The sequence below is a fragment of the Astatotilapia calliptera genome, chromosome 9, assembly GCF_900246225.1.
Source record: "Astatotilapia calliptera chromosome 9, fAstCal1.2, whole genome shotgun sequence".
NCBI classification, from domain to species: Eukaryota; Metazoa; Chordata; class Actinopteri; order Cichliformes; family Cichlidae; genus Astatotilapia; species Astatotilapia calliptera.
In genome coordinates this window covers 16,747,270-16,772,940 of record NC_039310.1, presented here as the reverse complement: position 1 = coordinate 16,772,940, position 25,671 = coordinate 16,747,270, and the positions used below count along the sequence as shown (strand labels likewise).

Here is a 25,671-nt window from a genome sequence, read left to right as displayed (position 1 = left end):
TGCAAATCAATTGCAACGCAGCGATTGTGACTCACTACAACCGGAATTTGAGTATTTTGTGACATGAATTTATATTCTCAAACATGTAGCTCACACATTCTTTTATTTCTCTTTGTAAATGTTTAGTTTTCCTTTTCTAAACTGTTAATCTTACAGTTATGTCAAACAGAAAGTTTTCACAGGACTTTTTCCACTAAGCTTTGCTGCTTTCAGAGAAATTAAGAGGCTGAGTAGAATCCAGGTGCTGCTAATCTAATGCACTTGATTAACTGGTCACCAGTTAATGCAGAGGTTTTGGCAGTTTGGATTCAGCAGCATTCAGGTGTCTTCTCAGGAGTGGATGTCACAGCAAATTCACCCCGAGGTCAGACTGTATAATGCTCGAAAAAGTGTTAAAAACAAACAAACAAAGAAACAAAAAACCCTGAAGAGCTACATGTCGGATTGAACGGGCCATAGTTAGCATGTTAAATGTTAAAGTTCACCACAGTACAAACAGAGGGAACAAGCGTGGCTTGTTTGGAAGGTTTTCCAGGAGAAAGTCTCCTTTCTCTAAAAAGAACATGACAGCACAGCTTAGGTTTGCAAAGTGGGATCTGATGAGACCACAAGACCACAAGAAGAATGTCCTCTCAACAGACGAGACCAAAGTGAAAATGGTTAATGCACAGCACCACATTTGGCAGAAACCAAACACAGGATATCAGCAAAAACACCTCATACCAGCTGTCAAGCATGGTGGTGGAGGGGTGATGATTTGGGTTCGTTTTACAGCCACAGGACCTGGGCACTATGGAGTCACTGAGTCGCACACAAACTCCTCTGTGTGCCACTTTCATGATTCAAATGTCAAGCCATCTGTCTGACAGCTAAATTATGCTTGAAATTGGGTCATACGGCAGAACGATGATCCAAAGCACAGCAGCAAATCGACAACAGAAGAATCAAGTTGTTGGAATGACGCAGTCAAAGTCCAGACCTTAACCCGACTGATATCCTGTGGAAGGACAGCAACAGACCTACGCATAAACAAATGCATGTAAACCTCAATGAACTGAAGCAGTGTTGTAAAGACAAATTCCTCCATAACGATGTGAGAGCCCGAAAGTCATCCAGAAAACAGTTACTTCAAGCTATCGCTGCAAGAAGTGGTACTACAAGCTATTAAATCATGAAGTGCACTGTTTCTGCTTTTGTTTTGTTCTGCTTTTTTAAGTTTGTGATACAGAAATAATATGAACGCACTGAGATTCATCTGAGGTTGTTGTTGGTAAGGACCAGATGATTTTCTAAAATGAAATAGGGTGTGCTTTCTTTTTATCTGGACCATATAGCTGCAAAGCCTTTCAAACAGGACTGCAGAGAGTCCTGTGGATGCGTCCTTTTTCACATGGCTGCATAAGTGCATTAAAATTCTCCCAGAAAAAAAGATTTTATTTGATTAGAAAATGCTGCATCTAGATGCGCACACACCTACAGCCCGGTCTCAAACCAGTGTTTTAAAATCCGATTTAAAAATTCAGCCAGCCTTGACTTTAATTATCTTCTCTGTCTCTTTGTGTTTTCCATCATATGAGCAGAAAGGGAAAGTGACACCACTGCAGAGGACATGTAAGCGTTGGTTTTGGCTGCCACGAAAGGGAACTAGAAGGAAATGGGTAGAAATAAAGGTTAATATCAGTCAATTAACAGTATTATCAACACTCGTGCTCAGTGTTAGATGAAAATATTCAGAGCAAAAGCAGCCCTCGTATCAGTCTGACCCTCCTTTTCCAATAGAAAGAACAGAACACTTCCTGGCAGCACTCAGCAAGGCACCGGCAGCTCTGGATAACAAATAATAGAAGGTAATTCCACAGACTAAAGCCATGGGTAATAAAATCAGATGGTCTGGAAATGTACCTATACTGAAAGGGCCCATATAAAACTATAATTAAGTTGGTCTGTTACTAGTGGTTTTTGGCTTTTTTCAGACTAAGAACTGAACCGAGCACATTCAGTGTCAGTCTGGCACCAATTTCAAGGACTTTGCCAATAAATACACCCGTTATTATGAGCCATGATCTAAATCTGTGTAATGGTAAAAATCTTTAGATTATTATCAGGATCATTATTCATTTAAAAAACAAAACACAACAAAACACTGCTCTCTGGTGACAACAAGAAAACAGTGCAGGATATCCTTTCTTTATCTGGAAACACACTGAATGCATGCAGTACCGCATTTGAGCACCAGAGGAGAGTAAATACCAAGATTTAAGCTTCATGTCCTCGACTCACCTCACAAAACTAACACTAACCCGTAATTGAGACGTAAAACAGCTCGATAAAGGAAGACTCCCTCTGGCCCTGACAAATTAAGGGAATTTTCATCAGTTAAATTCCTTTTCTCTTGCAGTGATTGTGTGCCACTAAACTTCACAGACTACTCTTCAGGTTAGGTTTGCAGATGAATGAAAAAAAAAAGATATGGAAGAAAGGTTATAAATAGACCACAGAAGGGAGCTAAGTGAATCCTTACTTGTTGAGATGTTAATCCCTAAATCATTATTGTAGGTTGCAAATGGCTCCTCTAAAATCCTCTCAAAAGACCTTGAAGCTGGTGCAGCGAAGCTGGGTTTAGTGTTGATCGCGCTCATATTTGCCCAGGCACAAAATGACTCTGACTGTGTCTAATTTAATATAAAGACACTTAACCAGCTTCTCAAGAGGCCTTTTTTCAGTGAATTTAGTGTTAGCAGCGAACAGGGAGGTGGGGGGTGACACATCTTACCTGCCTGTAGGAGGAAGTTCTGACCTAATTATAAAGAGTCTGATTAATTAAATATGATTATGCATCTTTCTAGGTCCATGTTTTTAACTTGAGTGTAATGTAACAGGATGAGCTTTAATCAAGAGGAAATTCTTCATTCAAATATTAACAAACATCTGACAGGAGCACGTTGATGCTGTTGTTTCTTGGATAACATTCTAGTTTGCTTTTGCCCGTATAAAACATGTATTGTGTGTACATGCACATGCACATGTATTTAGGGAGTTGAATGGTTCGCAAGGCGTAACAACCTGACTACAACCGCAATTGTTGATTGTGCTCCAGATGAAACGATGTTTTGGAGAGAAGAGCTTCGTGTGGTGTTTGGGACGCCTGTAATTTAAGTGTTTGTGGACTGCCTCCTTGAGAATTCCAGAGACAGACGATAATACATTTCCTGTCAGCCTCTCTTGCCACCTGTGCCTCACTTTCACTGAAACTAAGTGTTTCTTTCAATTTGTGCTCAAGAAAGCCCCGTGAGAATGAAAGCAAAGGGGAAGTGTGTCTTTCTCTGTAGACTCACATCTTTTTTTATTGTTGTTATTATTGGTGTTGTTTTTTGTTTGTTTCCTCACCTTCTTAATATTTTATCATTGCCTGCAGTTTTGTATCTTAGTGTGCCCAAATTTCAGGAGTGAATTAATGCATCATATTTCATTCTCTGTCACAAACATCCACAGAGACTCCGAGGCCTTCACTATAGCCTCTTTTAGTCTGCAGTGTAATGCTGCTCAGTCGCCCTGAGATCAGGTGACTGACTGGCCAGTAACCCTGAAAAGGTCTCTGGTTTTTGATTGGTTCGTCCGGTAGTCTGTTGTCCTGCTAAATCATGAGTTGTTATTCAATACGTTTTGATATATTTGGCTAAATCCAAGCCCAGTAAATGCTCCTGCCTGTCTCTGGATTCATCTGGGTGCTTCTGTCAGCCAAAGTTCCTGCCCTCTGGTCAGCCATACATGCCCGTCCTCTAAAATATCCATACACATGTTTGATAGACAGTTTATATGGTGTGTTTTAAGTGATGAGCTACTCCTCTAATAAGTGAAATTTACTGTTGTTTTTTTATATTTTGGCAGATAAATTCTAAATATCTTCTTCACTTGTACAGCTCACTCATAAACCCTCAAAGTAAAAGACACCTTTTATCCATTAATCCATATCAGAGCCATATTTGTGCACGCAATAATGTTTAAAAGAATATGAAACAAAGCTCAAGATTCTCAGTCACAGCTGGAGCATCACTGAGAAACTGACCGGACACAGGCACATATCAGAGCCCGCTGGTTGCCCTACATGTCAGCTGGCAAGAATTAGACAAGTCTGTGTAAAGAGGTTAAGAGCCGAGGGAGATTTCAGACTGGGTGTAAACCATTTATCTTAAACTGAATGTGCTCAGACAGAAAGCTTAAAGAATAATAAATGTGCAAATGCATTAAAACACATGGTGTGTGCAGGGCTATCGTGTCCCATGTAGCTGCTCTTTACAGCTCTGTCCTTTCTGTCACCAAAAGCTAACACTGATTTAAAGAACCGATGGTGTACGCAGGCTGTGCAATACGTTTTCTATTAGCTCACAGATAGTAGTGATGAGCTCATTTAAAACTTAATGATACAAGTCAAAGGGTTATGACTGAAATTCATTATGCCATTAAACAACTACTGAGCTGTATCACAAGTAGAAAAATGAAAATAATTTAAATAATAATATATGATTATATATTGCATGGTTACATTCTGAAGTGACCACTGATTTGCAGCAGTATCAGAGGGGGTGCATGAAGTTGCAGAGGGGTTTCAAACTATTTTTCACTCAGTAAATTTCGCTGGAATAAAAGTGTGTTCCTTCACCTTTTATATAAATACACTATTATGCAGATTTCTCGTAGATTGCACTTTAGTAGCTTAGATTCATGATCTCATATATCTGAAGTGTATTTGATTATATGCTTCAAGGATTGTCAAGTTACCTGGAGATGGCTTCAAAATACTAAGCGTTCCTTCAAATTAAAAGCACGAAAAGAGTCACACTAAGCACAGTGAGTATCCTTTCCGCAGTTCTGGCTGGCAGTTAGATCAACTTTAGAGCATCTTCATGACCGTGAGGTCATTTTTATCTGCTCTGGCGTTTAGCTGCCTCTCAACGCCCGTGGTTTTATTTTGAAACCAGCACCAAGAGGACAAGTGTTGCTGGTGCCTTTACACTGGTCCTCCGTGTAAAAAGCTGCTGGGAGGCTGGATTAGGATGAAGATTTAAGGAGTCACATGGACTCGGTGCACTAAGTGGTGTCCAGTTGTTGTACAACGGTCAGTCACACAATTTGTTGGAAGCTGCTTTTCAGAAACCTTTTATTTTATTAAAAGTTTTTATTTTAACTTTTTTTTTTCTTCTTACACTGCGTTTCGCTCTTTTCCCTACATTTTGTGGATTTAAGAGCACAGGCACCGGTTGCTCCTTGACTTTTTTTGTTTTTGACCATGCTGCAAACTTTACACTTCTGCCATTAAAACTCGCCGTGTGATGTGAAGCTGTGAACTCCTGAAGGAAATAACTTCATATATACTCACAATGACTGAGGAAGGCAGAAGTGAGCACAGAGCTGAAAGCGGGAAGGACCTGGAGAAACAGCTGCGGTTGCGAGTGTGCGTCCTAAACGAACTTTTAAAGACTGAGCGGGACTATGTCGGGACGCTCGAGTTTCTCTCGGTGAGTGATGAGAACGGTTTTAAACAGAGAACCCTCAGAGTGCATACTTTAACGGGGAAAAACAAAACAAGCCTCGCAATAAACACAAACCAGCAAGCCTGTTTAGTATGCACGGTGCATCAGCCTGCAGGGCAAGAAGTGTTGCGCGTTCTCCTGTACAAACCCTGCATGCTGCTGCGCTGTCAGCATAACATGAGCCATAAAGTTGTCTGTAATACTGTGTGACGCCATCCTACTGATGGAGACATTTACCTTTGAAAATGCAAGTGTGAAATTGGAAGAGCAGTCACAAAGAGGCATGGCACAGCTTTAGTTCCTGCACAGCCACTGTGATGTTTAATCCTTTTCGGAGTCTGCTCATGGGCTCCTCTAAGCTCACAGTGGTTAGTCTGGCCCTCATAAACCATTAGGATGAATGGCAGGTCAACCAAGACAAAGAAATAAATGTTTCCAGGACTGTTAGGTGCATCATTCTATGTTGTGTACAGCTTTACCTTAAAGCTTATTTGCCATCTTCAGAGTCACTGAAGTGCAATTCATTTAGGAAACTTGTTTAAATGGCATCTGTATCTCTACTCAGTGTGTATTTTCTTCATTTTTTTTTTATTTTGTGCCCTCTACAGCATCTGTTCAGTCCAGTAATTACCCAATTTGCCACACACTTCATAAGAAGTACAGAGGAGGGCATTTTAGTCACCGGCTTTGCCAGCTTCTTATTAAATCCAGCAGGAGTGAGTTCTGCCAAAGATAGCACAGGTGGACTCAAATGCAAACCGCTGGAGTTAGCACTCAGCTGGCAGCACAACTCCAGGTTTGCACTAAAGCATAACACTTTTGGTTTCTGCACGGCAGAGTCATGGCTGTCAACTTAATGGCATTACATGAAGTGACGCCTGACTTCAAAGACAGGAGGATGTGGCGATTTTGCTGAAACCAAAAAGCTGTGAAAAGTCGTCATTGTGCACTGCTGCTTATCGAGTGCTTTAATGTGCCCAAGTGGCCGTGTAGGACGTTAATCCTGGCGGTGAACACTTTAATGCAATGCCCTGTGCCCTTTTGCCTTTCACCATATTTTTGCATTCCCAGCTTGGTGGGAAATTTGCTGTGAAGAAAGGTTGAGGGGGCACTTTGTGGTCTGCAGTTTCCCAGACCACATGTATGAATGTGTACATCCCGACCCCTCCATCACCACCGCCGCCACCGCCCAGATGTTTCCAATGGAGGACAGAGGAGCCAGAGAGGAGATGGAGCCTTTCTTAGAAGTGGCACATCAGTGGAGAAATTGAGGAGGTGATTACATGAGGGGAATGTGTCCTCAGTCCTGGAGATGGGGGGTTGGGGAATGTAGCCTCCCCCTTCCCCTTCTTTATCTCCCCTGTAGTGCTGGAACTGGGATTGATTTCACAGGTGACTGATCCCTACAAGGGCTTTCTGTTCTGGCTGGGAATGCCATGCTGGAAGCATCAGACTGGAGTCTTAATAGTGAGTTAAGTTGGTTTAGTGGAGTGATAATGATTAAAAAGATAGGAGGAGAATAAGAAGAAGACAAAGATCCGCTCTTATCAGCGGTTTTATCTTCTGGGAGATCCTGGAGGGCATCGTCAGAAACGCTCAGGATGATCAAAGACAGCCCTCCCGTGGAGAAAGGGTCACATTGAAGACTTTCATCTGATCACACAAACACATACTTGTCTTTTTCTTACTCCACTGCCAAGAGTCTAAGTGTCTCGAGGTCAGGTTGGAGGTGCCCAGTTTGTGCGGCATCGGAGGCCTTGAAGATGTGTACGCACGGTATCGCTAAAGGGTGCAGCGGATCACAGGGCAGATGTTGGCAGGAGGGCGAAGGGTAGAGGGGGGTGGTCTCTGTGAGTAACTGGGCTTGGTGCCTTCTCTTGTAAAGCATATTTCCTGGAGGAGGAATTCCTCTGAGGTTAGGAAATGCTGGAGAACAATGAGGCTCCGGTCGGTAGGCAAAGTTGAACTGAAGAGCAAAGATTGTTGCTGCCGATCTGTGGGACCTAAACACAATGCACCTCGCACATACTTCACTTTTAAGGTAGTGGAAAACAGCATGGAGAACAAGGATGATTAGAGCAGTTTGTCCCAGGATAGTATGCGCCTATTGTGTGGATCTACCCGACGTCTTGTGGGAAAATATGTAGATTATATCTTAAAGCTACTGGGAACGTTTAAATTGGGCATTGTCCTGAATTAAAACACCACCTTTTCCTCCTAATGTACTAAACGTCCCCAGTATTCCGACAGTGAGAGGAAGGCTTCAGGGAAGCTGTCCGTAATATGTCTTTCCTATCTTATATAATGAACGATTATAGCAAGAGATAGTGGGTGGTGGTGGACAGTGGTGTTTATCTTGGACAGCTACGAGCCAATAAAATGATAGTCATTCTTAGAAAAGCCTCAATGGGAGGAACAAATCAAGGCATAATGTAAACAGCGACTCTAATGAGGTCTTTGCTTGTCTGCAGTTTTTTAGCCACACTGTCAAACAAAATACTGCCAATGTTTGCCATTGATGGAGAGACACTGAAAGCCATTTGCTTGCATGATAAGCACTTAAGAGAAGAAGCATGCAAGAAGCTACAATAGGGGAAACCTTTCATGTCCCAATTCTGGAGGGAGATCACAAGTTAACTTAATATATTCCAAAGAGCTTTGCAGTGCATTAAGTGGTCCCTTAGCTGCTGCCTTCCTTACCCAACAAAGGCCTGAGTAATATGAGTGTAATGTTTAAAACATTTTTAATCCTTTGACTAACTTGAAATTGAATAGATGTGGTTTTTAGACCTTGCAATGCTGTAGAATTCGTACCTTTGCCTTTATCTTAGATACTGTTGATCAGCAAGGGAAGAAATTCAAGAAAAACCTCATTGCATGCGCGTGCACAGGCAACATACAGGTTATTCTTGTGCTCTCTGGACTGGAGGTGCAGCAGTTGTTGGTCCGCACTTTAAATCACTTGTGTCTTCCATGTGAATACGCCTGCAGGAAGTTAGAAATGAATCCTAATGGAAAATGCTGTTAGCTCCTAGAAAACCCAGGTATTCAAGTAAACTCTGTCTGTGTATTTGTATTTGAAGGCTCCACTGCGGTCCCTCTGGGTTTGGATTTATTTACATGGCTGGGATAGTTGCTCTGGCATGTGCCGCTGGGCCAGGAATTTTTTTCCCCTTTCTTTTTTCCTGCAACATATAACCGGCCGAATGAGGAGGCGGTTCGTCGCCTCTCAGCAGATGACCCCCGAAGGTCACAGCCTCCTGTTCCCATCCCTTTCCTGTCTGATAATCCGTGGATGTCATTTGAGAATTCAGCTCTCTCTTGTGCATGATGGAAACAGGAAGAGAAGATTCTGTTGATCTGATCAGTGCATCCTGATCAGATGAGAAAGCAAACTTGTAAACAGTGAAAGCGCAATCTTGTGCGTGTATACGTGTGCGTTTGAGAGTTCAGTGCTGCCATGTTTAAGAATTAAAATGCCATGTATATTTTGCTCTAATGGAAGTCTGCAGGTAAATTAAGCAGTTCCTTTTATTTATTTATGTATTTGTTGTTAAATAATAGATGAAGTGAGATGTATTATTTATTGAATACATACTAGGGATGAACGTTTTATTGACATTAAAAAGCGAATTACTGCATGTGGTAGGGATCAGAAGCCAGAAATGTTAAAAGCTGTTGTCTTGCTGGAGACGCTGGATCAAAGAGTGCAAAAGCAAAGTTGTGTATGAAACGTAACACAAGACGGGGCATTTTCAGCATGATGCTGGTAGACTGGGATTGTATAGTTATGAGACTGGGGCTGGGTTTTTCACGCAGAGAGCCTACCAATAGCCATTTACTGTTGCTTACATCAGTTTGTCTCTATAATAGGCTGCAGTGTGTGATAAGCGATTCCACAGAGAGGCAGTCTGCTGTATCTCCCCCGACTGCTCCCCTCTTTATTCCTTAATTACTTCCTTTTTTTTCTTCTCCAGAGCGGATGATAGCCTCATAATGTTATGGCTTCCACACCTGCCTCTTATACACTCTGCCCTTTCATATGTCACAAACCCCTGTTATTCCTTTTTTTCAACGTTGCTCCCAGAGCAGGTGGTGGCTGCACATGTTCCACCCGTGGATAGCCTTTAAAGAAGAGGTTTTTTTTTTTTCCACTTATGGATCGCTGTTTGGCTAGAGCCACGTTTCCTCGCCACCGAGCAGAATTTTAAACTTCAGACTTTCTTCATTTAGCTATGATCCAGGTTTGCAGACACACACGCGTATGCTTGTGAGAGGCTAACTAGAAGACAGAAGTGAAGCGAGGGAGAGGTGAGACGTGGTTCTCCTTGACTCTTTTTAATTGGATTTGGTCAGGCTGTCCTCTCCAAGAATACAGGCAGCTTCTCTCTTGTGTCCCCCTTGTGAGGCCCCCAAACTGATGGAGCGGCTCACTTGCATTTTAATTGCAACGCTGCTGGCACTACACAAGCGGCCTACATTTTATGCTGTGTTTGCAAGGATGTACCTCTCACATTACTGAACAATTTCATAGGTTCTCTTCCTGAATTTAAGTGATTCTCTCTCTGATTGGCTGTAAACTACTCCAAGCTGGCACTTTTTGTGCCTTTTGTAATTTTGTTTTTACAATATATGGTATAAACAATATATTCATTATAATATATTATGTTAAGCAGCATATCTTAAATCTAAATCTGCCTTTTAGCCAGCCAAGATTAGCTTGGAGAGACAAGAGCCTCGAGTCCTAGATCAATTAAAACACTAAGGAAGGTTTGTCCTTCTCTTTACTGAGCAGTGCTGTGTTGAGTAGCATCAGTGTCTTTGGCAAGCATTTCATGCATTCACCTTTCCATCCTAGATTTAGCAAATCGTTCGATAAGTCTCTTTGTAGTTGTGATCTTCCCTTCTCTCTGTCATCAGTCCACCAAACAGTTTTGAGAGTTACATGGGGGGAATTGCATATGCCCAAGCCTTTTTTTCTGTGTTAAATTTGCACTGCTAATAGGAAATGCGAAAGTGACGCAATGGCTGCCCAATTGAATGCAATGTCACTGCTTGCTGTGGACTTATATTGTCTTGTAATCCTGTTTCAGTGTCTTCTTGTTCTCTTCTACTTTGCTTTGTAATGCGTAGTTGGAAGCTGAGGAGAAATATGCACTTCATAAAACCTGGGTTCCAGTCTCAGCTCATTCTTGTGTATCTTGGTCCGTTTTTAAAGGCTAACCATAAAAGCTAATCCTTTACAGTTGTTTTATTGGATTTTTATTTTATTTTTTTTTCTGTGTTTGACCAATCAATATATACTTACCAAAGTTTGGAAAGGGCACTCAGAGTTTCTCTTCTGCTGCAAAAAGACCCTAAATATTAGGATTTTTTTTTTAGTGCAGATCCAAAAATGAAAAAGTTTCTGTGGTTCTCCAAAAGGACCTGGTGTAAAGTCCCACTAGCAGATTTTAACACAGCAGAAAGCACTTTTTGCTTTTTGTCTCAGGCCATTTTTCAAGCAGGATTTCCTTCCTTCTTGGACCTTCCCATCTTTACATTGTGCTGCATGTTTCCTGCTTAAACACACATACAATCCCCCCACCAATGCCTTCACTGGCCATGGAAAGCAGTGTTGTGCTACTGTACACGCGGCCACTTAGCAACCAGGAGGCTTAACTGCATAGGCGTCAGGGCTGCATAAACCTTTGTGCTGAATCCATAGAGTAGGCTTAGCTCAGAAGGCTGCGGCGGCGGCGGGGGGAGGGCAGAGGAGAAGGAAGGATGTGATTTGACCTGTGCCAGCTGCGTTGTCACATGGTGCCTGCATGCGACAAGTACAAAAGGGCGAGATTAAGGTAGACACAGTGCTGTGAACTTGCCTGTAGCATTACCATCCTTTTGGATAACACCCCTGGAAAAAATGAAAGCATGTTTCTAAACTAAACAAAATATTCATATGTTGCTCATTAGCCGGATTAAACGATTGCCATTTAAAAAAAAGAAGTAATTGCCAGCCATGTGTTTTCATGTCTTCAATTATCTCACAAACGCTATGGCTCTTTGCTGCTACACTCTCCAATCCGATTTTGTCTTTTTCTTTTTTGATGGAGTGTCTGCTGACTATGTCTAGACAAGCTTCCATATTTCCTCTGTGGTTCAAACTCACACTTTCCATGTCATTCATGTCTCTGTCCGTCCTGCACTTCAGGGCTCTGACTCTGTACACAACCAGAGTTAGCCAGACGTGACGGGAATTTCCACTTTAGCATCAATTATTTAATTAAGCAGTTGAATAAGATTTGCTGTAAGACAAGTGTCTCTCTGTTTCTAAATAAGTTCTGTTTGCAGACATCCTTTCTGTGGCTTTCTTTTTTTTTTTTTTGAAGATATAAAATTGCTGGACTTTGTATGAAGGATGAATTAGCCCCAATATTAGACATGTTAATTTTACACTGTCCTTTTGTAGTCAAGGCTAGAGTCTTGGTATCTGTACTGTCTGTTGGCAAGAAAACTTTCACCACATTATGAACAATAATAATAAATAATGGAGTTCCTTCAGTGTGGTGCTTTCTGATCTGGTCATTAACAGTCCAAAAAGCAGCAATGATGAGCTGAACCCTGTCAGGAAGGAGATTTATTTGGGTGGGAATACACTCAGCAGTTGTGGTTGGGCAGAATGAGAGTTGGGGAGAAACTGGCAGGGTAGTTGTTTAGTTCTCCTTTGACAAAATGTCCAGTTCTGTCATGTGTGAGAGAGGCTGACGCTGCAGGTTTCATTTTTCCTGCCAGTGCTGCTGAAATGGGTGGCAGGGGGGCCTCCTGCAGATGGTTTGGAAGGTTTGAATGGTAATCAAATGAACAATCGGGCTGTGAGACAGTCATGCTTGGGAGCGCGCCACAGATTAGGAGGCTGACAATTCTGTTTAGTCATCTCGGAGATCAATACAGTGTGCTGTGTGTGCGCCTCTGCTGGGAATCGCCAGCAATCAGTGGGTGATGGTTTGCTTGACTGCACATAGAGATTGTAGCCCTGCTCTCTGGAAACGTACTCTCATCTACTGGAGGCAAGTCTCCCCACCTAATATCCAATTTCGCAATCTTCCTAACATGTTAAACTTGCTAACCACTTGGAGTACAACGATGGGTGAAATTAAACAGACCCACAACTTGTCAGGTATTAAGCTCTGCGGACATGACCGCAAGGATCATTTTATGCTCATGTGCTCATTTCGCTTCAGTGTCGATTGTGAAAGCAGCTCGCCGAGTCAGGCAGAGACATTGGACACAGACATATTCATTAGATAAATTGCTTCATTCCAGCTGTTTATGAATGTACTTGGTGCCAGGGTCAGTGAAAGGACAGCAATAACATCAAAGTGGAGAATTTTTCTAACTTTTACAGACAATTGGGAGTTCTTAGAGATGCCTCAAAGCACATTGCTTATTGGTCTAATATTTCTTTCACAAGCCAGAACTTTGTTCCGGGCTTTTTCAGGAAAGCTCCCTAACCCTAATAACTGGTTATGCCACCCTTGGCAGTCAGGCATTTGCAATAATTGGTGAAGAGTCTTTCACATTTCTTTTTCGAAATTTTGCCCCACTCTTTTTTGCATGATTGTTATAATTCAGCTACATTGGATGTTTTTGAGCATGAATGTCCTATTTTAAGGTCATGCCAGCTCAATCAGATTTAAGTCCGAACTTTGAGTAAGACTCTTCAAAACCTTCGTTTTACTTGTTTGAGCCATGCAAAGGAGGACTTTTTGGTGTGTTTTGTATCACTGTCCTGCTGCATAACCAAACTGTGCTTGAGCTTCAGGGCATGAATTGATGGCCATACATTCTCCTTCAGGATTTTTTTGATAGAGCGCAGACTTCATGATTCCGTTTCAGTTATGGCGAGTTATTCAGGTTCTAACACAGCAAAGCCGCCCCTGACCATCACACTACCTCCACCATGTTGGACTGATGATATGATGTTCTTTTTATGTGAAGCTGTGTTTTATGCCAAATTATCAGAAAACCAATGTTCCAAAAAGTTCAACTCTTGTCTCGTTACTCTACAGAAAACTCTTCAAAAGTTCTTGGGAATCATCAAGATGTCTTTTTTGGCAAAAGTGAGATGAGCCTTTGAGTTCTTTTTCTTCTAGGGCCTCTCCCATGGACGCAATTTTTGCCCAGTCTCTTTCTTATTGTTGAATCATGAACTCTGACCTTATCTGAGACAAGTGAGGCCGGCATTTCTTCAGATCATGTTCTGGGTTCTTTTATGGCTTCCTGAATGAGGAGGCCATTAAAGATCACCAACTGTACTTTTGGAGTCATTTTGGTAGGCTGGCCACTGTTCAAAGTCTTCTGCATTTGTGGATAATGCCTCTCACCTTGGTCCACTGGAGTGCCAACGCCTTAGAAATTGCATCGTAACCCTTACCAGACTGATAGAGGTCAACAATGTTGTTTCTCAGGTATTTCTTTGTGTTAGATTGTGGTGTTTTTTTACTTTTCTATGAGGCTAATTACTTTTTCCTATAGGGCCAGGTGGGTTTAGACAACTTTTTTTGCCCATAAAAACTGAAATAATCATTTAAAAACTGCATTTTTGTATTTATTCGGTCTGTCTTTGGCTCATATTAAAACTTGCTTGATGTGAAACATTTATATGTGACAATAATGCAAAAAAGAAATCAGAAAGGGAGCAAATATTTCACACCACTGTATTTTATATGCTGTTGTGAGAATGTCAAATTTTACAGTATTTTAATTGTTTCTCAGTTCTTATACACACAGCTTCCCAAAATAACACATATTATACAGATAAAAGGACTTTTGTTTACCAGAAGATCATGTAAAATGAATTCTCACTGTGTACTCCGCTGTAAATTAAAACCAGAGGCTTTTATTGAGTTGTAAAGATGAGCTTTAATAGCTGCTTCCAAGTTGGAATTATTAACATTCCCTGTTGTATTTATAGCGTGTGTTTCCTGTATACATTCCCAGTGGAGGAGAAAAAGTCAGCTTGGGAAAGAGGACTAATGAGATGGGAAGCACAGGATGCCTCTAGGAGGTGTCATCAGAACCTGTTGAAGCCAGGAAGGGACCTGGCTTATTGCGGGAATTGCTACAAAGAGCCTTTTCTCTCTTTTCGGATGTCTCCCAGTGTGATCTCTGCACCAGAGACTGTTTGTCTCTAGTCAGTATTTGAAGGAAATTCAGTTTTTGCTTGCCAGGAATTTGGGGTGTGTGGATACATGTGTTTGTGTGCGTCATAGACATGTGTGTAGGTGATTTACTCTGAATTTAGCCCTTAATACTGTTTTAATTCAAAAGCAGGTCTTCTGCACGGGAAAAATGGCAAAGGCAACATATACTCATATCCTCCCTACAGAGATATGTTAAAAAGGTCAAAGAGGCTCTCTCCTTCTTTTTTTCAATGCCTCTTCCTGCCTTTCCTTCCATCTTTGCCCTTCACTTCTCACCACTGCAGCACCTTCACACACTCAGGTGCTTTCAAAGCTTACCTAGGGGTGCTGAACAGCTCACACCATTGTTACCGGCTGTCCTTTATTACTCTGCTTTACTTTTTAGACTACTGTGGTGGTAGACAGAAATATATATCCAATATATATACACAAGCACACACACTGTATTCTAAAACACAGTTATGTTAATGAGCAAAGCGTCACAGTCTAGTGATTCACTCCAGTGGACTTTTTCATGCTTATGTGTCTGTCTCCAGCTTTGAATGGCTTTTGTCTCATCTTTGTTATTTGCTGATGAGACACCCTAGATCACAGATTGTGATGGAATGATAACAAGTGCATAGAGATGTGCCCACAATTTATTTATTTTTTTTTTTTTTGGGGGGGTGCACACAGGATGTTTATGTGTACGTTTGTTTATCAGTCACCACAACAAAGCAGATCAGCCAATTGTCCATGGACAAAGGGCCAGTTTCTCTAATAGGCTCATAGAAAGGCCTATTTGTTCTTCTGGAGCGCTGCAGAAGAAACACTGCCAATGAACTTCCATTGGACCTTTTTCAGTAGTGAGCAACAGATCCCACATTACAGCAAAAGCAGCGTAATGCTGTTAAGAGCACAAGTTGTGCTGACAGATGTGTTACTTCACATAATATTTTTACTCTGTTTATTAAAGCTGCGTCACCACTTTAATTTTAGGAAGAGCTTTGTGTTCTACAGTTGCACCAATTGATCCTCAAGGACTTAAAATGGTTGTTTTCCATTTGATACATCAAACACACCCTGTGTTCCTGCCCACTCTTTAAATGGCTCAAACTTGAATGGATTAACAGATGTTTGAGGCTAGCTTTGTACTCAATTCAAAGTCATTTTTGCACCATCGAAGCAGCTACATAGCTTTTTCAGCTTTTCTAATCAGAGCAGCTTGTTTGCATTGTCTCGCTCTTTTTTTGGTTATTTTTAAGCACTCTTTTTTTTTTTTCCCCCCCCTCTCTCTGTGGTTCCTACCCTGCCACCGCATTCTGCTGGGCATGCCGAACAACCATGCACTTCACATTCTTCGCAGCCTCTGACACGAGCATGTGCTCTGGCTCGGCACATACAGCGTTCATGTGCACATCCTTTATTTTGGAGCGCAAGAATGTCTGTCATTGTCCTCCTGTCATGTCATTGCTAGCTTACTTATTTGAGGAAGCAAGTGACCTCCGTTTTTTGACAAACTCCTTTTCTTGATACATGTGTTTCTTTGACAAAGAGATAAACATAAACAAGGGGAGGGGCTAGTTCCGCCGATTGTATCTTTCCAGTCTGGTGGAGAGGTGCCGCGGGGACAGCATTGCATAATATCCATTCACAAAATGTCCTGAACTACTTTGGTCCTCTGGCTAGCCTGTCTGTTGTTCTACTTTTGTATATGACACTGAAGTCCAGAGGACGCAGGGTGTAATCTGAGCTGCACGACTCCTGCAGATATTGAGCGAGCTGTCACTCATGTCTAAGTGTCTAGTCGGTAGTTCTTTTATTTGCTTAACCTGATTTCAGCTTCTTATTCCTAATCCTAGTGTCAGATTATTTAACTTCTCAAATAAGAGCAACACTGTATGCAAGAGCAAAGCAACGATTTACATTACCGTGCCTTTGCGGCCCACAGCATGTAGGCCTTTGCTGATTAATAGCATGTAGGGCCACATGCAGCGATTGCACCGAACTATTCATCACACCCATCTGCTCTGCAGAATAATGAAAACTTTAATGGGGTTTTAATGTGCTGTCCCCACCCTCAGCCATCAAAGTGACAATCCAGGTGATTATACCTGGGCCCGAGGGAACACAATTTCTAAGAGTTTTCTTGTTGGATGCTGCTGATGGAAATTCATGGATCGTAAAGATTGTACTGTATGTCCTAATAGCAACCTTTGCTTGAATATATTTCTATTGGTGCATTTCCATGTAGTACACTACTCTTAAACTGCGTAGTGCTTCCAACCACACATTTAATGCTGAATAATTATACACATGAGATGACAGCTTAACACAAATAAATACCAAACAATGCTACATCTGTTACATCAACGAGTAGAAAAAAACTGTGCCAGTATTAGCGATGGTATAAAAGATGGACCTAGCTGCCATGGCATCACCCGTTGGTTTCTCGAGTCCTGTTTAAAGTCTCAATATGAGTATTGTCATTGTCATCATTGGCTGCAAAACTCTGTCTTGATTTTAAAACATAGGACCAAGATTAACACAGTAGACTTAATATTTTTTCAGTATCACCCAAAACGAGTGACTGAGCCCATAAACTAAGCAAGAAAGTGTTTATCAGTGGTCAAGACAAAAAGTGGTTTTCCCTTAGACTTCTATTGAAGTTTTACAGACATGTGACCACTAACCATGCGACATTAACTTCTCAGCTATTTTGGGGCGTTTGCCAATCATGGTGATTATCTAGGATCATGTGAATAAGGCCCCAGTCACATTGGCTTAGAGACCAGTTCATGGCCATCTTGCAACCATCAGGTATGAAGGAAAAATAAGTTTTCCACATCCAGTTGGGAATGGTTGCAGGGGGTTGATGGCAATCGCTGGGGAAAACTGATTGCTAAAACCTCAGTCTCACAGCCCTCCAGAACAATAACCAACCTACCCTTTGCTAAGTATACATAGTATACCATCCATGTACTCTGTAGTGCATTGCATGTATTCGATTTGAACACACTGTTGCACAAGTAAAAGTACATGCTAACATGTTATTTATTTTGTTTAACCTCCTCTGATTTGACACTGCATCAACAATCATGTCAGAAACAGAGTTTCACTCTCAGCCCTCGGGATTCTGTAACGCTAGAGGTGAAAATGAGTAGGAAGGGGGGTGATGGATCTATTCCTTTTTAAGTTGTCATTAAGCCACCAAGCACCACTTTTTTAAAATATAGCAGAATTTAACTGGATTCAAAGCATCAGGAGACTCAGATAAATCCTAGAAATACTTTTTGTCATTCACTTGCCTGATTGTTGACATCAGAACTCCCTGCAAAGGTAAACTTGTGCAGGTTCTATCTGCCACAGTAGCTACAGTATTTAGAAAGTCTTGCTATGAAGGGCACCTCTGAAGATATTTCTCTCCCACAGTTTGATGGTTTTGCAACTGATGTTGCAGCGGCTTTAATGTGCTGATAGGGAGGAACAGTCCCACTCCTGAAAAAAGCAACACTAACCTGACCATCATTCACTACGTCATTCACAGTTAGAACCTGTGATGCATGATGGCATAAAGCACATTATAAAACCAAATCATGTTCACATATTAATTCTCAAACTCTGAAAGTCTCCTGCTGATCTCAGCAAATGTAACAGACTTGTTTTTTTTCCCTATATGGAGATTTGCACATATGGCTAAAAGAGCAGACTGATTTTTTTTTTCTTTTTTAATTGATGACATTTTGTGGTTTTGAAATCTCCATTATTTCATACTTACATTGACAGCAGTAGTAAATACTCTAACATACTTGAGAGTATTGAAGGCCACTCTTTTCCTTCATTTTCATGAAAGAAGAAAAAAAAAGTTGGTAAATGATTAAAAATTGAAATTACTCACTAAAATTCTGAGAAAGTATCTTTTAGAAATCTGGTAGTGATTGAAAAGAGTATTTAAACCACAAAGACCTTCCATAAAAGAAACACAACTTGTTGTTCAGTATTTTTATGCTTGTTTCTTTAAATCTGGTCTTAGAAGCCATGACATTGACCATGAACGGCTCCCATTGAGCTCTGCAGCCATTGAAGTCTGTTTGCGATTCAACAGTGGTCAGCGCCCAGACACAGTGGACTGCTGCAAGAAAACACATCCTACAAAAAAATTCATTTCACTTGTCACAAGGAAAGAATAGCAAATAAGGAGATTAGTGAGAAGGTGTTTTTTTGTTGTTGTTTTTGTTTTAATGAACTCGCATTAAATTATACCTGAGGTTTAAAGAAAATGACCTTCAAAAAATTATTATAAAATCAATTTTCAATGCAGTTTGTTTCAAGCTACTAATTATTATCATATTGGCAAGAACTGTTAATAATATTACAACCAAAGCTTTAAGCCACAAAACAGATGCAGTGAAGAGACACTCCACTAACCAAATGAGACTGGATTTGAATGACATAAGTGCTCGATTTAGATACATGCTGTTAGGTGTTGCAATGGTCACCCTGGGTACTGTTACTGTGTCCATATATTCAGCCAGTCGAATTCCCATTCACTGTCCGTGGAGCTGTTCCAGAGCTAGTCTCTTTAACAACATCAACAAGGCACTTTTGGCAGTCGGTTCGGAAGAGATATGTTCGTTTCCACAAATCAAGCCCGAGCCATCCGCAATTCTAGGAATAACGTCCAGACTGATGGTTTTTTTTCTTTTCTTTCTTTTTTTTTTTAGCACAAGCCTTTCATGGTAACAAAACATTTCTTCATTTGACAAGTCATGCAGTTTATTATCTCCGTCCAATCCGATTTTGTCTCATGCTTTTTTTAAATCTGATAAGCATCTCGAGGTGTCTCCTGACATTCTGCAGCAGAGCTCTTCTTAACTGCAGATATGCAGGATAATTAGCGAGTTGCAGATATAGAGATTATTTCTTGTCGAGTAGACCTTTCATTATTAGAAGTGATACTCCATAAAGGCTGTCTTTGGTGATAGGAAGCACTGTTTTGATGAAAATTGCTCAGCTGAGGTCATACACTATAAGCCCCGGCAGGCCTTTGCGAATGCCTGACGGATTCTGCTTAGTGTTTGTACATATTAGAATTGCTAATCAGATGCTAATGCTAGTGAGTGGCAGAGTTGCGAGGCAAGGCAGCTACAGAATGGTAATCAGCATGAAGTTGGCCTACAACAAAAAGGCTGATTATTTAGGCCCCACTCGTTTTCTTTTTCCCCCCGTTCCAACCACAAATCTAGATTCGTACATTTGCTTGTGCATTTCCTTTTGAAGTGCTGCTTGACGTCAGTACTGTGTGATTAAAAAGATTTCAGTAATTTTTTCACGTTGGCTTGTTTTCTTACAACGGTTAACAGAACATTGGCTTTGTAATTAGCTTGAAATGTAGATTTTACCACCAATCTAGCGCCACCCGCTTTCCATCTGTTCACAATTAATCAAGTGAAACTGTTCAATAAGCTTACTATAGTCACAGGCGCTCACTTAGATCTCAGTGGCAAGGAATAACTCTTGGCTTGTGTGCTCATTAAAGTAACCTGTTAACATGCTTTGTGGTTGTATTATGTTAGCTTGCTCAGGTCAGGCTGCCTGCTGTGTGGCTGCAGTGGGCGACAGATGGCATTATGGCCCTCGGTGGGGCAGTAAGCGGATGCCCATGGTTAGGGTTAACTGCAAAGACAGATGTAGGTTTTTGTTGCTTGAGGTGACTGCGCATCAGTGTGGAGTTTGATCACGTTGATGTTTACAGAACTGCTGTTGCTGCTTTCTGTCCAATGAATGGGCTGCTGAAATGTCAGCGTCAGCCTGTTGTATTGTACTTCAGTCTCTCTTGTCTGCCATGTCGCATTGGCTCGGACTGGTGTGACAGGCCATTGATTGAGTTATAATTCATCATATTGTCACGGTGGATGTGGTTTGAATAGATCTAGTTCAAAAAATAGTTTTTGCGTCAGCTTTCTTTCATCTTTGTAAATTTGCCTTCATGTTCATGAATCGTACCACAGTTTAATCGGCGTAATAGTAGAGCCTGACTGATATAGGATTTTAATACTGATAGTGACATAGATCCTTTTTTCCCTTTGTAGTGTTTTACAAATCCGCCTAACAAGTGCTATCAGAGTCTTGAACAGCTGACCTATTTTAACAGTAATAATAATTTTAGCACATCAGGTCATCTCACATATCAAACCAGCATATTAAGCTCAGCTCTTTTGCACATAAATCTATTTAATACTTCAGTTTTATTTTTGCTTCCATTTATTTATTCACGCTATTTGTATTTTATCTGTTTGTACATATTAACCGGCATCTGTGTGGACAGCAGAGAAATGCTTTTTTCCTTTGCACACATGACAATAAACTCTTTGACTCTTGAATACAGTTTCATGATTTTTGTAACAATGACATTTCTTGAGTGCTGCTTAATTAACTCTTAAAGTTTTCAGCAAGAAAAAGTTTTGTTTTGGGGGAAAAAAATTGCACTATTGACAGTAATTTCACATCTTCTTAATATTTTATAAAAGTTTCGATTTTTCAGCCTTGCTTCTGATTTCATCACAGCTTCCCGTAAGTCGTATACGAGCATCCATCAAAATGAAAACGATGCAGCAAATTGAAGGTGGATCGCTTTCTGCCAAACCCTATCCCAAGCACTGCACACATGCAGTAAACGTAAAGATTCTCACCTGGTACCCACTGATGGATGTCTTCGTCTTTAAAAGCTCTCCCTTAGGCAGAGTTCAGAAAATGACTAATTTCTCCTTAGTCCCATTTTAGCACTACCTTTGAAGCACACCTTCTTAATTTGCCATTCTCAGAAAGTTCCCTGAAGCATTAAATGGGTTGTCGGGCGCTTATGCAGCAAAGCAGCCTGGGAACCAGTGTCCTCGGAGACTGAAGAAAGTTAAGAGCACTTTCCATCCATCTCAGTTCACACACTGTTGGCCTTTACAATTCACATCCAAAGCCACTTAACGCTGCCTTTGAAATACCACGAGCTGCAATTTTTTTTCCCTCCCCCCCCATTTAGTGTAAAGATTGTATTTCGCCAATATCAGGTGTCCATTGTGAAGGTTACCAATTTACTGTGGCTGTGAAGAGTTGCAGCTGCACACAGAAAGCCTCAAATATTGTCTTCTATTCAGCCCGTTTAAGGTTCAAGAGATCAAATGCCAAAAAGCAATTTACTGTGGGACCGTTTCCACAGTGTTAACTGTTGTTTTCCTTTTCTGCTCTGCTTCAGGTGTTCCTGCATCGTCTCAATCAGTACGCAGCCACCAAAATCGAAAAGAATGTCACAGACGAAACGGTGAAGGTGAGAAGCAGTCTTTCGCTCTGACACTGCACTCAGGGGCATTACCCGTGAACAGTTGGGAAGTTTCATTTTACAATTAAGCTTTTTTGGGAGGGGGGTGGGGGTTCTTTCAACCTGAACTTGCATCAAGTTCTGGACTGTAGAAGAAGCAGTGGGCGATCCAGGAAGCAGCTGTAAATATATTCTATTTTTAAATTATCCCAGCTGGAGGATAATAAAGGATGCTCTCTCACAGTGGGAGCGTTTCTTCTCTGAGTTTGCTTACTTTTGAAGGTAAACATGCATTCACTGGATATTTACTGGAAGTCCCGTGTTTTGGAACGTGTCCCCTCATGTTCTGATTTGTTTGGGAACACGCTGACGGGGTTTTTAGATAACGAAAAGGGTCATCGCTGCAAAGGCCGACAGCTGCAATGCCACCGAGCGGCTGAGAGTGCTCCAAAATGAAAACGCAACGATCGGATTTGCCCAGATGTTTTTCCTTTTTTCCTTGGTATCACTAGCTACTAAGTTTATTCTGGCCTTAGAACGCCCATGAAAGACTTCTGGTTTTCATGCTTTGGTTTCATTTCACTCGCTTCACTTATCCAGCACAGTTTTTTTCTTTAATATCGCCACAAAAATGACATAAATAAGGGCAGAAGTCAACACCACATGAAGGCTAAGTTTCCACACAACAAATCTTAACATTGTGTTCCTTTTTTTTTCTTTCTTTTAAAATATCTCTAATTATGTTTGAAATTCAAATATCAAAGAGATCTTAAGCTAAGATACTCATTACAAAGAAACCTTGTTTTTTTTTATTCCGTGGCCATCAAAGCACCACCGACCACAAGAGGAAGCATATGCCAAAGTATTGATTCTCTCTCTGCCTCTCTTTCTCCCTCCCTCCCTCTCTCTCTCTTTTAGGTCTTATTCTCTAACATTGAGGAGATTCTGGCTGTTCACAAAGACTTCCTGTCCATGGTGGAGGACCTCCTGCAGCCCGACCCTCACGCTCACCATGAAATCGGTCGCTGCTTCTTGCACTTTGTACGTAACTCGTGCAACTCGTGCTTCTGCAAATTGAATGTCAACTCAACGCATTTTAATTATGATGTTTTGTCCGAGCTCCTAAAGCTCCGTGGCACTGATGCTACCTCCCTTCGTAATATTCCTCAGTTCACTGGAGCGTGTGATCTGAAAAAGGGGGGGGAAAAAACGCTCTGTCGGGGCTTCGGTGCACGGTTATGCCGACGTGCTCCACGTGTTGTCAATTTAACTCCCTTGGATTACTCGCGGTGAGAGTGCCCACATGTGCGATATGCCTGATAGAGCTCTGATATACTGCTCTTTCCCGCTGTATATCGCAGTTCTTTGATGCGAAGCCTTGAGGCACGCTGGTGTATAACGGTCTTCAAAGTCTAATAAATCTGAGCGTCCTTCTGTTGGGGATAAGGCGAGTTTGTCAGTCGCATCTAGCTGCTGCTCATACAGGTGCAAGAGAGATGACCTGGCAGTATAAGTGGTACATTTAGGTTTATGACATGATGACCTCATTAGCAAGATGGGATATACTGAAAACTTATGACCATAATTCAGTCATGAGCAGTCATGTGTGTCCATAGAGATGAAACAAATTAGACACGCCTAACGTATTATGCAGCGTTTTTCAGAGTTTCCTACTCTGTGTAATTCTTTCATGAAACTTTTATAGCACCAACAAATCACTACAATCTACTCCAGAAATACAAAAAAGCCAGCCAGCTGGGCAGTGCAACTCCCTCTGTGACTCAGGCCTGAACATTAGTTCATGCTGGCTGAAAACTTTCCTTTTGGGAATGCATTGGAATCAGTCAATCCATCGCAAGGCCAGAACATAAACAATTTGGGTGTTCGTAAATAGTCTTCCTCGAAAACACGATTCGAGTCGGGCGATCTGTAAAGTTAATCATAAAGTTCTGTTTTTGTACGCGCTACCGCTTGTTTTGACAGTTATGTCTCTTCAGATCACCCGCTTCGTCTTCTGCGGCACAGCAGCACGGCTGAAGACTGCGTACTATTTTTGCTGCTTTGTAGTGAGTGATTTAGAGGCTGTGTGGTCTGGGCCCGCTGCGAAAGACAATGAGTATGGATGTCATATGAATGGCTTTGGTGGAAGGTTGTCGGTCATGGCTGCAAGGCAGATGGCAGGATATGATCACTATTATGTATTTGGTGATGAGTGGGACGAATAATTTATATCTTCTCAATTATATATATGTGCTCTCCAGTCAGTTTGCCTCTTTCTCTCTCTCATCTTTCTTTATTTTGCAGTCAGATTTCCTGTCTTCTTTACTGCCCTGTCTGGGTTCATTTGTTTTCTGATGCCCTCCTCTCCTTTCCCATTTTTCTGTTTGACTTTGTTGCCCTCTTTCTGTTGCTTTCTGACCATAATTTCTGCTCCTTACATGTCCCCCCCCCCCCCCCCTTTTTTTTTTTTTTTTTTTCTCACCTTGACTTTTTCTGGCTCTTGCAGAGGAGCCGTTTTCAGATTTATGACGAATACTGCGGGAACCACGAGAAGGCCCAGAGGCTGCTGCTGGAGCTCAATAAGATCAGAAATGTCAGGACATGTTTACTGGTGAGAAGAGACTCCGAACCTTTGTGCATTTGAAGGAACTGTAAGCAGTCTTAAAAATGTATGTGTTTAGGTTCAGTAACAATTAAATTGTAAGTTCAAGCCTAAATCTGACAAATCTGTTTCAGTTCTTGGTAAAACAGAAACATGATTTCTGGAACAATTACAGCGTCTGAGGTGATTTCTAAGGGCCACTACACACTCTCCTAGGCATACAAACACGCAGTCACCCACACATAGCAGCTGGACAGTGTAAAACCCTCTACTCTGTGTCCCAGTTTGTTTGACAGCTGATGTGGCTCTGCCCCTGTGTGTGGGCTGACTCCCACTTCCTGTTCCGACGTTCTTAGAAACTTTGACTTCCACAGGGGAGCATCGTGTTGCGAGAACAAAGTTGACTACGTTCCCACTGCTGGATTGTGTTTAGGGAGGTCAAAAAATGTGCACATTTTTCTTCTCTGTTTATGCACAGGTCCCCAATCATAGTTTTATCCTCTGTTAATAATTTTGGCTCCTTTTTTTGTGTGTGACAGTTATAAGCATCTCATCACACCCTGTGTTTGGAGACGATGAAAAGACGACGCCTTCTTCCAGTAAAGAGTTAAACACTTAGAAAACCTAGAGTATGACGGCAGGTCTGCTTGTATTGATTGGAGACGTCTGTGGGGAAGTGTATGACCTTTTCTCAAAGTGTAATTGATAGGGTGAGAGACAAATGTGCACATGCATGTACTATATACAACTATATGGAAAACTGGTGTCTTTAATCTAAGGAGGCAGTTTAGCCAAAGATATTAACCGACACTGATCTGCTGTGGTCTTTATAGCCTTGACCCTTTGGTAACCTAGCCTGCCATCAGGGCCGTTTGGGTCTCGTGTTACCCTCCAAGCTCCAGTCCGCCATGAGCTTATATACTTCAGGTCATCTCCCAGACCCTACAGTGACCAAGATGGGGATATCCACTCCATATAACCTCCACTATAACCTTTGGCCTGCTGACAGCAATAAAATCTGGTTTAGTGTTTATATTCAGCAGTACCGCTTCTAAATTTCAG

General features: G+C 41.5%; 1 protein-coding gene across 5 annotated transcripts in view; it reads left to right on the top strand.

Moving 5' to 3' along the window:
* Positions 1-5,054: 5,054 nt before the first annotated feature.
* prex2 (phosphatidylinositol-3,4,5-trisphosphate-dependent Rac exchange factor 2) overlaps positions 5,055-25,671 on the top strand; it is a 91,591-nt gene continuing 70,974 nt past the window's right edge. For 4 of the 5 annotated variants that reach the window (XR_003273317.1, XM_026179502.1, XM_026179501.1 and 1 more), the window contains exons 1-4: positions 5,055-5,516; positions 21,945-22,016; positions 22,926-23,048; positions 24,514-24,618. Coding sequence is in view for 3 of the 5 variants with exons in the window: in XM_026179502.1 (XP_026035287.1) it covers positions 5,379-5,516; positions 21,945-22,016; positions 22,926-23,048; positions 24,514-24,618 (438 nt within the window). In the remaining 2 variants the exon portion in view is untranslated. Of the gene's footprint in view, positions 5,517-21,944; positions 22,017-22,925; positions 23,049-24,513; positions 24,619-24,643 lie in introns of those variants that run through there. The other variant, XM_026179503.1, reaches the window with a different exon arrangement.